This window comes from Macrobrachium nipponense, chromosome 2 (genome assembly GCF_015104395.2).
Source record: "Macrobrachium nipponense isolate FS-2020 chromosome 2, ASM1510439v2, whole genome shotgun sequence".
NCBI classification, from domain to species: domain Eukaryota; kingdom Metazoa; phylum Arthropoda; class Malacostraca; order Decapoda; family Palaemonidae; genus Macrobrachium; species Macrobrachium nipponense.
The window spans coordinates 60435757-60453256 of record NC_087201.1 but is presented as its reverse complement, the minus strand read 5'-3'; the positions used below and the strand labels follow the sequence as shown (position 1 = coordinate 60453256).

The 17500-nt window shown below is 39.0% G+C and overlaps 1 protein-coding gene across 3 annotated transcripts in view; it reads right to left on the bottom strand.

Moving 5' to 3' along the window:
* LOC135220631 (uncharacterized) overlaps positions 1-17500 on the bottom strand; it is a 189872-nt gene that overhangs the window by 71802 nt on the left and 100570 nt on the right. For 2 of the 3 annotated variants that reach the window (XM_064257944.1, XM_064257946.1), the window contains exon 1: positions 3299-3670. The exons of the other annotated variant lie outside the window; for it this stretch is intronic. Coding sequence is in view for 1 of the 2 variants with exons in the window: in XM_064257946.1 (XP_064114016.1) it covers positions 3299-3303 (5 nt within the window). In the remaining variant the exon portion in view is untranslated. Of the gene's footprint in view, positions 1-3298; positions 3671-17500 lie in introns of those variants that run through there. 3 annotated transcript variants of the gene reach the window in all.

Genomic DNA, 17500 nt, shown 5'->3' with positions numbered 1-17500 from the left:
TTGCTGTATAAAACTTTTAATCATGTTAATTTCTGGTGTCTTTTCATTCAAACTGAGTTTCACATCCTCAACAATCACTCACTTACAATGGCCTTTTCCACTCTTGAGTGATCCAGCTCTACCTCTCCTTTTTCTTCTACATCCATAATTTTGTTCCAGTGCTCTACTGACTTAGGACTGAGCTCACTCTTTTATTTTGAGATTCATTTGTTCATTAACGTTTCTCTCAGCCTCTGTTTCTCTGTAAATCAACTTATCCCCCTCTACTTTTGTTTCTTGGCCTCTTTTCTATTATATTCTAATTGGATACCACATCCATTCTTGTGTACATGTACACGATATTCTAACTTTTTCTGCACTTGTTCCTCAAATAATCCTCTTCCTTCATTAATCCTTTCATTTACTGCTCCCACCACATAATTTTCTTTCATTCTCTCACCCTGCACTCCTACACCAAAAGCGTCTCTACTGCCCTTAAAATCCTGCCAAGGAAATTGATATGATACTGTTTATCTGCTCCTTCCACCTCAATGGACTTTACTCTAGTAGTACATATTTCATTAATTTTCTTCGTATATGCTTTCCTCACATTCATCTTGTCACTCTCGTCTCAACTGAGCTGAGCTAAATATAGAATTTAGGCCAAAGGCCAAGCACTGGGACCTATGAGGTCATTCAGCGCTGAGACGGAAATTGACAGTAAAAGGCTTGAAAGGTGTAACAGGAGGAAAACCTCGAAGTTGCCCAATGAATCAAGCGTTAGGAGAGGGTGGAAAGTAAGATGAAGAATGAGAATATGAAAGGAGGTACAGTAAAAGGAACGAAAATGGTTGCAGCTACGGGCCGAAAGCATGATGCAGAGAACCTTGAGTAATGCCTACAGTGTACCGCATGAGGTACACTGACGCCACTCACTACCCCCTACGGGGCAACATTAACATCCCCATTTTCACCCCTTTTACCCCAACATGAATCCCATATTTCTCCTGACTTTCAGTTCAACCAAATAATGATCAGATATACATCCAGCCACTCTTCTTCTCACCTTTCTAACACTAACTTGCTCTTACACTCATGTTATACTAATGCATGATCTAGCAAACCCTTTATCCTCACCATTGCCTCTAACCCACTTCCACAAGACTGTTCTTTCTCATTTGCTCTAGAAACTCGGTACATACCAACACCATCTCTCTCCCTCTCCGCCATCTAGCATAACCACCCAGGCAGAAACAGACACAGGTTCTCAACCCAAAAAGCTTCTCCTTCAGCTAATTCTTTTTCATTCGTGAACTATATACACTTACTATTACAGCTTTCTCTCTCACTGGACCCAATCTTACCTATACCATCCTTAAACTATGACTTTAAAATTCATTCATCCGTCGTCAGACCTACACACACACACATATTTAAGTATATGTGTGAAGCTATTTTGATAACTGCTCCCTCCATCTGCAAATCGTTTTGTGCGATATTTAACTTTCCAGATAAAAGTGTTCGTGAACATGTTTGTTCAGCTTTGGATAATCTGGAACGATGCCATCTATAAATAGATCTTCAACTTAGTTGACTGCTTTATAGATTTTCCAGTCATTCCAGCTTCGTTCGTAATAGAATTAAGAACTTTTTCAGATCCTGGAATTCCTTCAACTGTTGGCATTGGTCTGTCACTAACTTGAAGAATTGTGGTTTTTATCTATATAATTTCAGATATGAAATACTTCGTTTCTATCTCTTTCCTTAAAATAAATTTGCGTTATAATAGTCTCGTGATTTCTTTATTTCATCAAAATACCCTTACCAGGACTGCACTTTCCTTGATTTGATCGCTTCTAGCACACACCTGAAATGTACAAACTCTGCTCAACTACAGATTATTTGAAAAAAGGTAACGGTTTTTATTTTTGCAACACCATGTTGCTGTGACAAAGTTGGCACTTCGGATTTCATTAATCTTTCGACCTTTTATCTTTAAAGCTGTCGAAATACTCGAGGCCAAAGTCTGTAGTGTAGAATTATAAGAATGCGTTCAATAGCAATGGAACTCCAGCAGGAGTGAAGAGTTGTAATAAGAATATTTCCCCTCGCCATTTTCCTGCGGTATATTCTGAGGACAGGAAATTAGATTAAGTTTCAGTTTAACTACTGCAGTAACAGGTTGATGAACAAGGCATATATTGCCACTTCCATAAATTAACCCTCCCACGAACAGGTATGACCTTTGTGGGTTCTCGTTGCTAAATGTGTTCTGTGTAAGCTCTAAAGAAAATGTTAACATAAGTATGCAATAAAGACAAAACAGCTGACTCTATTACAAAGTAGTTCCTTCTGTATGATAATAATTTTGTTCGGATGAATATTTTCTGATAAGCAAAAAACTCCAAGATGGTTGAATTTTCATGTACTGTTATCATAGATTTAATTTGAAAAGGAAAAAAGGGCCCATTAAAGCAATCCTGACAAAGCAAGCTTGCGTGACACAATACCAGACAATTTGTTCAGAGAACAACGTAGATCATGCAAAGCGTAGTAGTCATGCGTGCTGATGGTCACACAATTGGGAGTGAACGGTCAATGTTATGATTCTCCCCCCCCCCCCTCTCTCTCTCTCTCTCTCGCTTGTCTTACACATATACATACATGCCTGTATGCGCGGCTATGTTTTATAATTACCCAAAATGCAAATTAGCTTAATACATAGTTAATTAGTTTCTGTATAAGACTACCTGACCAACATTTCTGTTTTCCATCTCCAGGATATTCTGTTACATAGCAGACCTTGCAAGGTGTTTTCGAGAAGTTTTTTTTTGTTTTCGTTTGATAAAAATTTGGCATTTTCCTTCTGATGTAAAAAAAAAAAAAAAATCAGTTACAGCTGTTAAGAAGATGCTGATGTTTTTATTCCTTCCATCTACGGAAGGAATTATATGAAAGATTCCTGTATGGAAAGTTGTCTTACAAAAAAGAATGGCAATTACAAAAGCAATAATAGAAATTCTATAGTACATTTTTCATACTGCATGTTTTGTTACTAAAACTAGTACTAATAATACATAATATTATACATTACTACTGTTGTGAAATTAATGCGAAACGACAATACTGATCAGAAGGGAAAGGTCTGTGAAAGACAACTATCATTCAATCTTGAAAAAAGTCATGATGCCTTTTTCACTAATTCTACTTGATAAATAAAAGTGAAAATTCAATGTAAGGCAAATTCTATCTGATTTACTAAGTAAGGGGCCAGCAATGTGGAAACGCTTAGGAACACAGAATGTCATGATATACTTACTTCATCTTTTAAACTGAGACCGATACTACGAGGGTAACATATTACCCATAACTCTCTTCTTCGTGAGACACTCGAGGGAAACAAACAATTATCACCTCACCATCTCCTTCCAGTGACCCGATTTGTCAAAGACCTTCATCTTTTCCTTTTCTCACTACCCGAATAACTCTCGATAACACTAGAATTTCTTCCACTAACATTCAAAGCAACGGCGCAGGGTCTGTGTCGTGTAATTCTCTCATCAAATTCCGCTATCGGTCGTCTAGATATGGATTCTCGATCGACAGGTGTAGTGTACCTGACAGGTAGAGTGACGAGAGTTTGCCCAAGCACGGCACGTTTTGTTATGGTCACCCGCGGATTGCGGTGCTGCTACTGGTCACCCGATGTTGGTTGCGGATACAGCTCTCTTTTACACAGTACCTACATTTCTTGTGGTGTAACATTACCTTTCTGCATCCTCTGATGCGGATTTATTTTGAAAAATATTAACTTAAAAATGTCTATTAATTTCCCATTCAATTAAAGTGAACTTTTGAGGTACTAAGGCCTGATATGGCTTAAGATTTAAACAAAAACAGGCAACTTCATATGGAGGCAAATCAATGTTCAAGTGTGATATCTGCCATGGTAGAAAATGGACCACAGAAAACGACAGTATTTCCCATAACAGAGAACGTTTAAATTCTACGCATGGGTAACTAAATATAAACATAATTTACTCTATTTTGCATATAGGTTTAAAACAAGATTCTATTGGAAAATTGTGAATGTGAGAATGGTCTTTGTTGACGCTGTCTAATACTCACACATATATGAATACACACACACACGTACATGTGTGTGTGCATTACATTAAGGAACAAGCCATTAAAAAGAGGGTTAGATATCGCCTCCCTCCATTCTTTCGAATCCGAGGTGGAATAAACTGGGAACGAAAAAGCAAGCTGCATTAATTTCTTAATAACTATACGTACATATCTGAATTTGGCCTACTCGTACATAGGCATATAAATTTGTTGACATCAGGTGTAACGTTAATCATTAAATCTAGTGAATTCTTTGGTTATACTTTAGATATTTTTACACACACGCAAGCGCGCGCACGCACAAACACACACACACACACACACACACACACATATATATAGATATATATATTATTAATATATATATATATATATATATATTATATATTATATTATATTACATATATATATATATATATATTATATATATATATATATATATATATATATATAATATATATATATATATATATATATATATATATATCTGAACTACTTACGTATACACACGGAGTATTGGTGCAACCAATCAAACATAGCAACTGGCCGATCAGATAAAGGAAATACTAGTGAGATTCCTTAATGAAAATGGGCTAACAAAAGGAAGAGGAACCCAGTTGCCCACAGCAGTACTTTATGGAAACATAGCTCTGTCACAAACTGAAAGACAAGGGTGCAATGTGGTCTCAAGGGACATTGTAAAAGCCTTTGATGAGGTATGGCACAATGGCCCGAAATACAAAATTATGACCATTACAATGCCAAATCTCACTGTAGGGCGATTGTGCAGTTTCCTGGACAACAGGAAAGCTCAAATTAGAATGGGGAGAATGACAGGCCCTGAATTCGCACTAGTAAGTGGAGTTCCTCAGGGGATTGTGCTGGCACCCATCCTTTTTAACTTTTATACCAGAGATGTCCCGGGCCCCACTGCAGGTTGCCACCAGATTATATTCGCAGAGGACCATACACAGGTAATAACATGTCCGAACAAACGAAGAAAAAACATGCTAGACCTAAAAATAGCAAGAACAATAGAGAGTATAAACGAATGTGAGAAGAAATGGAAAATAGCTACAATTAAAAGAAAATTCCAACTCCTATCTGTGTCAATTCAAAAACCGCCTGGTGTAATTGTGAATGGCAGAAGGATTCTCTTTAGGAATTCCATCAAGGTCCTTGGGGTCACATTCACTAGAACAGGTTAAATCACCATCTGCTGAACTGCATGAGAAGAGGAGGCAACAGCTAAGAAAATTAGAAGATTCAGCTCAGTCTCCACAAAAACGTACCTAACATTATACAAAGCACTGGTAAGACCACAGTTGGAGTAGTACCCATCAGCAATATTAGCAGCAACATGCAAAACCACAATGAGACAGTTACAAGACACCCAGAATAAAATCATGAGAAAAGCATACAAAGAATTAACCCCCCCATACTGCAATAATATAAGGTAATTACATGAAAGAGCAACAATAGAGAGCTTCAGCTGTAGGATACCATAGACTGGCCAATAGGACACGGGATAGTTTGGCTGAGACTGACGATAACCTCTTGGAGAGGAACAGGATACTAACTAAGGAAGGAAGAAGGGACCTCAAGGCATTGTCAAGAGTAGGGCCTAAGGATCCAATCTACGTGAGTTGAGAGAGAGAGAGAGAGAGAGAGAGAGAGAGAGAGAGAGAGAGAGAGAGAGAGAGAACTGTATATATGTATGTATGTGTAGATTTGTATGTAGGTAAGTACATATGTGTGTGTATGCAAGTACATATGTGTGTGTATGCATGTGTGTGTTCATAAGTGTCTAAAAAAACTCTATGTATGTGCATGTATATGTACTTAGAAAAATGAATATATGTGTGTATAGGTGTGCATAGGTAAGTATCTACAAAAAAACATTATGTCTTAATCCCCACAAATAATTTACATATCCCCACTAAATTCCTAATTCTACAACACCTAATTACAATTCATTGCTATTCCTTGTCCAGCTCACCTATCCCTCCCTATAAAGATTCAATCTCTTCAATCCACTACTAAGTACCTAATCCCTTATATCATAACAACGTAAATGAACAAATTCTACATCTAAAATATGCAAGCAATCTGATTGATCATCTTAACAACAGCATCATCCTTCACTGGAAAAAGAAAATCATCAACATCACCTCCAGTGGCCCCTACCTTGCCAATTTCACACATCAAACTTACTCTCACCAAAGCAAAGGGGCCTGCCCCCTTCCATTCATTCCTACAACTACTTCAATTTCATAATTACTCTCAACCTGTCCCTGTACCTACAAATCCCCTACCTTCACCCTTCACCCAATTATATTCATCCTTTCCTATCCCCCAAAAAGAAAGAAAAGAAAGGAAATGAATCTTCAGATTAAAAAAGTGTCATTATCTGTAAAATTTTCGTATGGCCTTAAAATAACAACAGCACACACAAATATGATGGGCAAGCATGGCACTACCCAGGGCCTTCAGTTGGCACTGGCAGTGATTTAGATTGAGGTCTATGAGGACCGTGGGAGCTTACTGAAGCTATTGAAGGGCGTGGGTCCTTGGATTATCTAAATGTAGGAGGAGACTTAAAATCTTGTCCCAGCAGGACATCATACCCTCCAAGGATATAAGTCACTACTGCAAGCGTACATAATTTAGATCGGTGACTCAGTATTATGACTCTTAACCGGATGGCAGGAAGAATCATTTTGATGTGGTCAAGAATCTCAACTGTGACGAGCTGGTGCGGATCAATCTTAGCTCCATAGGGAAATCTATCTTCCTGTATTATATACATACACTGGCACACCAGAGTCACCACTAGGGATAAAGGATCTGTCATGGCCATGACAATGGCGGGAGTAGCGGTTTTACTGAGGCATTTGGCCCGTGAAGGGTTTTGCCCACATACCTTACAAGTAGTACAATAGCTGTTGCTGAAATCATGTTTTGGCACTGTCCCTGATGAGGGAGGAGGCCTATTGATCCATGTCCAATGGCCAGCCTTTGGTGTTCTGATTTTTAGGGTGCCCATTTTGGGGTTTAGCTGGAGCCGGGTGCTGGGGGTCCGCCTTGGAGTGGCACTGGTTTGTGGAGTGCCCAGCTTTATTGCAGCATGCAAACATGGGCTTACTTGGTGGATTATTCAGCCTCTGGTTTGGCTGGGAGTTAGCAGTAGTGGGGGCTGCAGGCCAAATTGTCTTCCTGAAGGAGCTGAGTTGTGAATGGTGGTATCGAAGGTGTCGGCCCGCTGACAGCACACTACAATTGTCTGGGGAGCCCTATCCACCAGATGAGTGGCAAGATCAGGAGGGTCATATGAGAGGAAATCTTCTAACTGGAAAAGCTTCAGGATTTCCTCCACTGACATAGCCTTGGAGACATTGAGCCATCTATGAACAGCTGGCATTTTCTTTGCCACCCACTCTGACCAGGTTTGGCCAGCTTCTTTAGGCAAACCTCTCCATCTCTACCTCTATCAGTTCGGGATTATCTCAATAGCTCTTATTATCACCATGCAGACTAGGGCAATGTTCCCTTGATCCCAGACCTAGACAGTGTTAAATGTGGTGGGACCCTTGCCTCCTAAATGCCTCCCCAGAATGAGAGCTATTTTACTGGGAGCAGGCTTGTAGTTGTCTAACATCCATTCAACATGGTTGAGCCAGGCTTCTGGCTCAGCCTTGTCCCATGGCTTAATGAGGGATCCCATGCTGTTGAGCGTGGAATGTGAAGGGGGTTGCCATAGCAAGTTGATGTGCCCTTTCTTTCTATCTCTCATCTCTCTCTGCTTCTTCCCTCTTCTCTTGAGCCAATCTTTCCTTCTTCCTCTCTGCTCTTTCTGCCTCTTTCCTCTTCTCTTGGGCTAATCTTTCTTTCTCCTTCTCTGCTCTCTCTGCTTCTTCCCTCTTCTCTCGGGTTAATTTTTCTTTCCTTCACTGTAGCTCTCTCAGTCTTTACTCAGTTAAGTAGGTCCAGGCCTTTCAGTCCCATTTGTTTCTCCAAATTGGAGAGAGCCTGAAGCTCATCAAAGGCAGCATTGGCCATCTGGTAGGGATAGCGTGTGGGTGGCCCTAAAAGTAGCACTGAAGGGGCTAAAAGAGATGATCTTCATGGGAATGTGGATATAACATAGACTTGGTCCTATACGAGTTCCATAATACAAGTAAGGACACAAGAGTACTTTGCTCAACATGTATCATGGTTAGATAATGTTATTAAATCGAGACTTCATGTGCAAATAATAGAGGATGAAAAAGATGAGGAAGAAGAGGAAAATGGAAAAGAAGAAAATAAAACTGAAGTGATAGAAAAAAATAATGAAAACAAAGAACAGGACAAGAGTATGGATGCAGAGATACTCATAGATACTACAAATGAGGCAATACAGCAGCATACATACGATGAAATAAATTACGGCATGACAACACAAAATAAAATCCCGAAGAGGCTTTACCTAGATCTTCATACTGATGGGAAAGAGCAAAAAAAAAAGAAAAAAAAAGAAAAAAGAAAGACACAGTCTGCACCCCTTTGATAAGAAGGAATTGCAGATTTGGTGGAAGATGTTACTACAGGCATCCCAAGGTATGTCACAATTATGAAATTTATGGCAAATGTGCATACCTAGACGGCTATGAAGATGAATGCAGCAATCTGCATCCAAAAATATGCAAAAACTTAAAAGAAGGAAGGGTTGTAAGTTCAGCAAAAAATGTAGATATATGCACCCTGTAGCCATGAATCAAAATCAATTAAATAACAAAAACCAAAATAAAAATTAAGCAAATACAGAAAGGAACAAATAACATGAGATGAAGGATGTCAGCATCGAGAATTCAAGCATCAGCTCCCAGATAGAGTCCAAGGAACAAGCACTGTATATACGATGCCAGGGGATGGTGCAGATACGGAGATAAATGCAGATTCATACACAAAATGAATAAATATGAAGACGAAAGATCAAATGTATGGAAAAGTTGGATTTTTCAATGTCAGAATTTCTGGAAATAAAGAAAAGAACAACATACCAGAACAGGAAAGAGACATGCAAACCATCATACTGATGAATGCGCATGGTTTAGTTATGAGTAACGTAAAAAGCAAAATAGAGTTCTTAGAAGAACTAACCTAAACTGAAAAAATAGATATAATGAATGTAAGTGAAACCTGGTATTCCCAAGAGACTGGTAATGATGATCAGATAAAGGGGTTCCAAACTTATAGATCATATAGAAAAAAATAGGAATCAAGGGGGAACCGCGATATATGGGAGAGACATAAATCAAGGAAAAATATACAAGAAATATAGTCACTCAGAATGTGAATTAAATGCAGTAGAATTTGAATCTGAAAAATTAGTGAACAATGTAATATATAGACCCCCTAATACTAAAGAGTTTGACAAACTAATAGAAAAATTGGATGATATATGTAGAAATCACAAAGACTGGACTATACTCCTATCAGGAGATTTTTACTTTCCTTTCATAGATTGGAAAGTACGAATAGGAGATTGTGGCTGTTTATACATATAAAAAAGAAAGTAATAGTAGTGCAGAAGATAAAAGGCAATTCGAAAAGCTATTAGATATGCCACTAGAACACAACATTCAACAAATAAATCACCTGCCAACAAGAAAGGATAATAAGGGGAATTATGTTAAAGAAATAATAGTGTATATTACAAGTATTTCAGACCCTAATGGCATAGAATTAACAGTCCATTCCAAAGCAAGGGAAAACAGAGATAAGCAAAGATGGAAAAGTGGGAAGGATATGGAAAATACAATTTCTATAGTAAGATTATAAAATGGTTAGTAATAAATGAAGAATTAAACAAAGATTGGGAAAACATATTCATAAGAAATGATATACAGGTAAATACGGATATATTATATAAAATATTCGAGAAAATAGTGGATAAATATATACCAAAGAAGAAAAATAAACATCTGTCATGCATACCAAGAGACAAAAGGATCTTGTTCCAGAAAGTCAGAAAGTAGGAAAAAGGTCTTGCAAAAGAAAAGAATGCATGGAAAGTGATGGAACTAAAAAGTAAGATAGAAAATGCAGAGCAAAAGATTATACAATCAAAAGAAAATGAAAAACAGGACTTAGAAGAAAAGATCATAGTAAATATCAAGCAAAACCCAAAACTATTGTACTTATGTATGAAAAAGATGAATAAGAGAAGAGTAGAAATAGGCCCTCTAAGAAATGAAGGGCAATTAACGAATAAAAAAAAGGAAATGTGCAACATATTAGCAGAAAGATATAAGAGAGAATTTACCCCTAGAATTGACAATGAAGATAATGATACAAAAATAAGAAATGAAAATAGTGAATATTTATCGGACATAGATAATAATGAAGCTGATATTGTGCAGGCTATTAATGAAAATTAAAAATGGATCAGCAGCTGGACCAGATGGTGTCCCTGCCATTTTGTTAAAGAAAGTTTTTCATTCTATCGCATAGCCGCTCAGAATGTTATTAATGCAAAGTGTAGATACAGGCAAGATTTATGATGGGCATAAATTAGCATATATCACCCCTACTTTCAAAAGTGGATCAAGACTAGAGGCAAGTAATTATAGGACTGTGAGTCTAACGTCACATATTCTGAAAGTGTATGAAAGGGTAATGAAGAAAAATATTATGAAAAATTTAATGAAAAATAATTTGTTTAATATAGGACAGCATGGTTTTGTTCCTGGAAAAAGTACACAAACCCAACTGTTAGTTCACCGTGAGAACATATATGAAAATATGATAAACGGAAAAGAAACAGATGTGGTTTATCTAGACTTTGCAAAATCTTTTGACAAGGTAGACCATAACAGATTAGTGATGAAAATTAGAAAACATAATATAGTGGACAAAGTAGGAAGATGGATAAAAGAATTTTTACACAACAGAAAACAGATAGAGATTGCAAACGATGAGAACTCGGATGAAGCCAAGGTAATATCTGGTGTGCCACAAGGTAAGGTGTTAGCTGCATTGCTATTTGTTATTATGATTGCAGACATAGACAGCAATGTTAAGGACTCGGAAGTGAGTAGTTTCGCCGATGACACAAGAATAAGTAGAGAAATTACTTGTGATGAATATAGGAACTTGCTACAAAGAGACCTTAACAAAATATATGAATGGGCAGAGGTAAATAGGATGGTATTTAACTCTGATAAACATGAATCAATAAATTATGGAGATAAAGAAGGAAAGCTATATGCATTTAGGGGACCTAATAACAAGACAATCCCAAATAAGGAAGCAGTTAAAGACCTTGGTGTGATGTTGAATAGGAACATGTTATGCAATGATCAAATAGCAATACTATTGGCAAAATGCAAAGCAAAAATGGGAATGTTGTTACGGCACTTCAAAAAAAGGAAAGCCGAACACATGATTATTTTTTATGAAATGGATGTATGTAGTCCACTTGAATATTGCAGTATATGGTACCCACACTACTAAAAGGATATTGCACAAATAGAGAGTGTACAAAGATCCTTTACAGCTAGAATAGAGGAAGTTAAGGATCTTGACTACTGAGAAGACTATAATTTTAAAAATTATATAGTTTAGAAAGGAGAAGAGAACGCTACATGATAATACAGGCATGGAAACAGATAGAAGGAATTGCCTAAAACATCATGGAGCTAAAAATATCAGAAAGAGCAAGCAGAGGTAGATTAATAGTGCCCAAAACTATACCAGGAAAACTAAGGAAAGCACACAAGACATTAATCCACTATGCACCAGCATCAACAATGCAGCATCTATTCAGCGCATTGCCAGCTCATCTGAGGAACATATCAGGAGTGAGCGTAGATGTGTTTAAGAATAAGCTCGACAAATATCTAAGCTGCATCCCAGACTGTCCAAGATTGGAAGATGCAAAATATACCGGAAGATGCATTAGCAATTCTCTGGTAGACATTAAAGGTGCCTCACACTGAGGGGCCTGGGGCAACCCGAACGAGCTGTAAGGTCTGTAAGGTAAGCATGAAGAGAGAGAGAGAGAGAGAGAGAGAGAGAGAGATCCAGTGGTGGGATACGAGCCCACGTGGTTCTTCGCACGCACTTGGCTGTTTTGGCTGCTTTAGGCACGTAGATTCCCTAGATAAAACTGGCAAAGAAAATATGGCACTATTTTCTTTTAAATAACACTTCCTAACTCACCTTCTATGAAGGGATATGAGCTAACATGCAGTAGCAGTAAAAAGCTAAGGTTAATTACTTTCTCTTCTCTTGTAACTGAATTAGCATGCACGTGGCTCAAGGTTTTCCTATCTCCAACTCTTGTAGCATTCAGAACTTTTGTTAACCCTTGTGGGCACTTTTTTTCTCTTCATGTGCCCTTGTAGTGAGCTTTATGCTCGGTTTTACATTTTCGTTTCTTCTCTTGAAACCAGCTTATAGCAACTGCTAATTACTGATGGTCCCTTGCTAAGCACTTATACTCATTCAACAACAATATTCTAGCAATAGGTTGCAAAGTATTAGTACTGTGTCTGGGAAGTGCACAACTGTTGTGGGTAACTGACTTCTATTTGCATCTGACTTGAACAACGAGGTACAATCACTAAAGTAAAAAGAGGCCGAGGGCCTGTTTCATAGTAAGTATTTTATGCAGACTCCTAGGGTTAGCTTAATTACTTACATTTACACCCACAATCATTTTAAAGAAAAGATAACACCATTTTGATCAATGATGGATTAGATCTTCAAGTAGATAAATAGGTGGCCAGTCTGGCCGGACAAGTGGTACGTAGGAGACGCAAAGGAGGGTGAGAATCCTGGAATAACACAAGGAGAGAATCCAGAATCCACTAGTAACATAAATAGCATATCTTAATGGCAGCGGTTTCAATATGAGCAAGGGTGTGCCGTACACATGATAGAGGATCGATGCAATTATATGTAAGGCACTGAATACTCGATCTCACAAACATTAATCTTACTTTAATAATCACTTAAGGGGAACAGTTACATTACTGAGTAATTACAAAGGAAGAAGTTACATTACTGGTCACTTAGAGTAAAGAAATTATGGAGATGATTAATGACTTGAAACAGTTACGTTACTTCCCGATAGAATAATTTTAGCGGGTAGTTAACCCTTAAATGCCTATTGGACGTATTTTACATTGACGAAAATTGTCTGTTGGGTGCTTAATTGACATATAATATGTCAATGCAAAAAAGTTTTTTAAAACTTCGCAGAAAAATAGTTATAGGCCTACTTGGCGAAAACTTTTGAATCAAGCGCCTTAAGGGATGCTGGGAGTTCACGGATCAAGCTGTTGTTTTGTTTACAAGCGTTACCCAGCCGTGCATGCGCGAATTGCTTTCTTCTCACACCAGCAAGCATCAGCGACGTGTCGTCTGAGAGCGATCTTTTGCCACAATCGTGTTTTGTTGAACTTTTGCGAGTGTTTGAGTACTTGTGGTGGTACAAGACGTACGTAGGGATGTCTGAACGTCGGATGGAGCGCGAAAGGCCCGTTTTGTCTCTTGGTAGGGATCGTGTGAGATGTATTTTGGACTTGGATGCTGGAGAGGGACCAAGCAAGCAAGATGACCTAGCTCCTCAACGCCGTTTCGTGTGGCCGAAAGTGTTCAAGCCCCACATCGTGTGCCTTTTACTACCCCTAGGAAGCATCAGGGTGTCCTGAGGGGCATTTGTAGGCATTTGGGAGGCCTCGAACCAAAGGACATAGACGATTACATGTTGGAGCTTGATTGGGAGCAGCTCGTAAGTCCTCATTTTGATGGCGGTTGGTCATCTAGTGACGAGGACATCACTCCTGATGTTAGTGATGATGAATATTTGCCCCCAATGTCCTTACGAGGGTCACAGGCTGAAAGTGAGTTGGAGTTTAGTGGCTTTAGTGCCTATGAGGGGGAGTCTGAGGAGGAGGCGGAGAAAGAGCTGTCGTTGTCTAGTTTTGTTGTTGAGGACGACACAGAAAGCGAGGGCCTAAGTGAGGGAGATGGGCCAGTGGGAGGGGGTTCGAGTGCGAAACCGTGCATGCGCACAGGCACATAGAAGGGTGGAACGTTGTGCCAGCCAGGTGAAGGCCGTTTGTCTGAGAGCGACGAGGGTCGGTTGGAGGACCCCACCCCACCTAACATGCACCCATTCACGGCAGCACCTGGGCTCACTGTACCTGTTCCTCTCACTGCTCTGGGGTTAATTCAGCTGTTCCTGATGCGGGAATTGCTGAAATACCTGGTAGCAGAGATGGCGCACTACGCTCGGTTAAGCTGTGACAAACTGCGGACGACGTTGTTGTATCGCTGGCGGGGCTGTAACCTCACGGACATGGCGCATTTTTTGGGGCACCATGTTTTTTTGGAATGATGCCTGCTGCCGACGTCAGGGAATATTGGAGGTGGAATTTTTTTTAAGTATGCCCAATGTGCCCGGCATTATGGCCCATGATGGTTTCCTGGCATTGGACAGGTATTTCAACGCCTTCAACCAAAGGGCCATACCCCGGAATATCCCTGATCGCCTCATCTTAGTCCGCCCAGTGTTGGATTACATTCGTGAACGGTGCCAGTTTCTCGTGGTTCCTGGAGAGAACCTTTCTTTGGATGAGGGGATGATGCCTTACAAAGGACGTCTCAGCATAAAAGTGCACAGCCCCAAGAAGCCAAAGAAATAAGGAGTGAAATTGTTTTTTATTACGGAGTCCAACACTGGATACGTCGTGGACTTCTCGGTGTATTCTGGGGTCTTCTCCATGATGCGTGACACTGTGTTTAGTCTTGTGGATCGTTTCCATAACCAGGGATACCACCTGTTTATGGATAATTATTTTAACTCGGTATCCCTGGCCCAGGAACTGTAAGAAGCAGATGTGCACGTCAGTGGTACCCTTCGGTTGGTGCGTGGGGCCCCGAATGTCCTCAAGAGGTTCGCTAGCCAGCCGCAACATCTGGCAAGAGGAGAGACAGAGTGGCGGCGGAAGGGAGCTGTCTTCGTCATCTGTTGGAAGGGGGTCTGACTCGTCCCCATGATTACGACGAGTCATGAGCCCATCCAAGAAGAGGTCGTTCAGCAGAAGAAGACACGTCAGCAGGGCCGAGTTACGTATGAAGAGTTTCGTGTCGAGCGGCTTACCGTCATTGGGCACTACAATAGGCACATGGGATGAATTGATCTCTTTCATCAACTCATCCAGTATTATCCCTTTGCCAGGAGAACCAGGAGGTGGACACAGAGGCTACTCATATACATAGTTCAGTTGGCCCTCCAGAATGCCTACATCCTCTACTGTGGGTACTACAATTCGGATCTCCGGAGATTGTCCCACATCCAGTTTCTCGAGGTGGCTGGGAATGCCCTCATCAACTTTAATCCCGATGAGTGGCCTTCCATCACCACCCCCCTGCCCTGAGCTCCAAATATGCCCCTAGAGGAAAGGGCAGATGTGATGTTAGGAGGGCCAACTTCGGCCGTCCTGCTCCTGCCGCTGCTGCCGCCGCCCCTGGTGCTGCCGCTGCTGCTGCTGTCGCTGCTGCTGCTTTTTTGTGGCCGCCCCCTAGCCGCCCATGCTGCCTGCCCCGCCCCTGCTGCTGCCGCCCCTGCTGCCGACGCCCCTGCTGCCGACGCCCCTGCTGCTGCCACCCTTGCTGCCACCGCCCTTGATGATCCCGCCCGTGCTCAGATTCCGACTTCCCGTCGGATAGTGGACCCTGTATGTCGGCTGCAGCCAGGAGATCACACACTGGACCCCCTACAAGAGTGCAGAAATGGTGTAGGGTGTGCCATATGAATGGCAGAAGGAGAGACACCTGGTTCTTCTGTCGCACCTGCAATATAGCTCTTTGCAGGATTGGGGAGTGTGACCGCAAGTACCACACTGCAGTCATATATTGGAGTGCGCCTGCCTAAGGGACAACGGAGGGCGCAGAGGGCCGCCGGAGGGCGGCAGATCATCAGGAGTAAGGGTGCGAGTCTCCCTCCTCCACCTGTACCTCGTCATATCGAGAGTAAAAAATGCAAGACTCTTCAATGGAGGAGGGAGACAACAAGAGTAAAACGAAGAGTCAGGATTACGAATGAGTATTCTGCATTGATTTTATGTTTAGTTTTATATTTATTACGAGTTTTTATATCTCTGTATTTATTGATGTTTTTTTATTATTTCATTTGTACTGCAAAAAAAAAAAAAAAAAGTTTTTCACCTGCATTCCTTTTAGTTATGTATTCGTACCAGAATAAAAAGAAATGTAATAAATATATATATATATATATATATATATATATATATATATATATATATATATATATATATATATATATATATATATATTTTTTTTTCTTTCTTTTTTTTTTATTCCAACAGGGGTTCCAGCAAGACAACAGCTCACATGCTGGAACCGCTGTTGGAATGTATGGCTTGTTTGCCCGCTGTCATTGTATATATATATATATATATATATATATATATATATATATATCTATATATATATATATATATATTATAACACACATATATATATATATATATATATATATATATATATATATATATATATATATATATATACTATATATATATATTATATATATATATATATATATATATATATATATATATATATATATATATATATATATATATATATATATATATATATATATATATATATATATATATATATATATATATATATAATATATATATATATATATATATATATATATATATATATATATATATATATATATATATATATATATATGGGTTTTTGGGTAAGCAAAAAATCTAACATTCTAGTGATATTCAATAATTTACCTTAATTTTGAAACAAATTGGAAGTCTCTAGCACAATATTTCGATTTATGGTGAATTTTTGAAAAAAACTTTTTCCTTCCCACTGCAAAGCTCCGAAAAGGCTTGAGTCACTTTGTCGTAATATTTGCACCGTTTTATATTAGCCGTTACACAGAGTTTTATATATGAAAATGTGTGGAATTTCATGTTGAATACAACAAAAAAATACCTCATGATCGTAGCTTTTATTACTTTTTGAAATATGTGCATATAAATCATGATAAATAGAAAAAAATCGACATTTGGTCAACTTTGACTCGACCGAAATGGTAAAATCCTTTACCTTTATTTTCAAACAAATTGGAAGTCTTTAGCACAATATTTCGATTTATGGTGAATTAAAAAATAAATTTTTCCTTCCCTCCACGCGCAGAATCTCGGCCGCAAATCTCCGAAATGCTTGAGACACATTGTCGTAATATTTGCACTGTTTTATATTAGCTGTTACATAGATTTCTATATATGTAAATGTGCACAATGTCATGTAAAATACAACAAAAAATAACTCATGGTCGTAG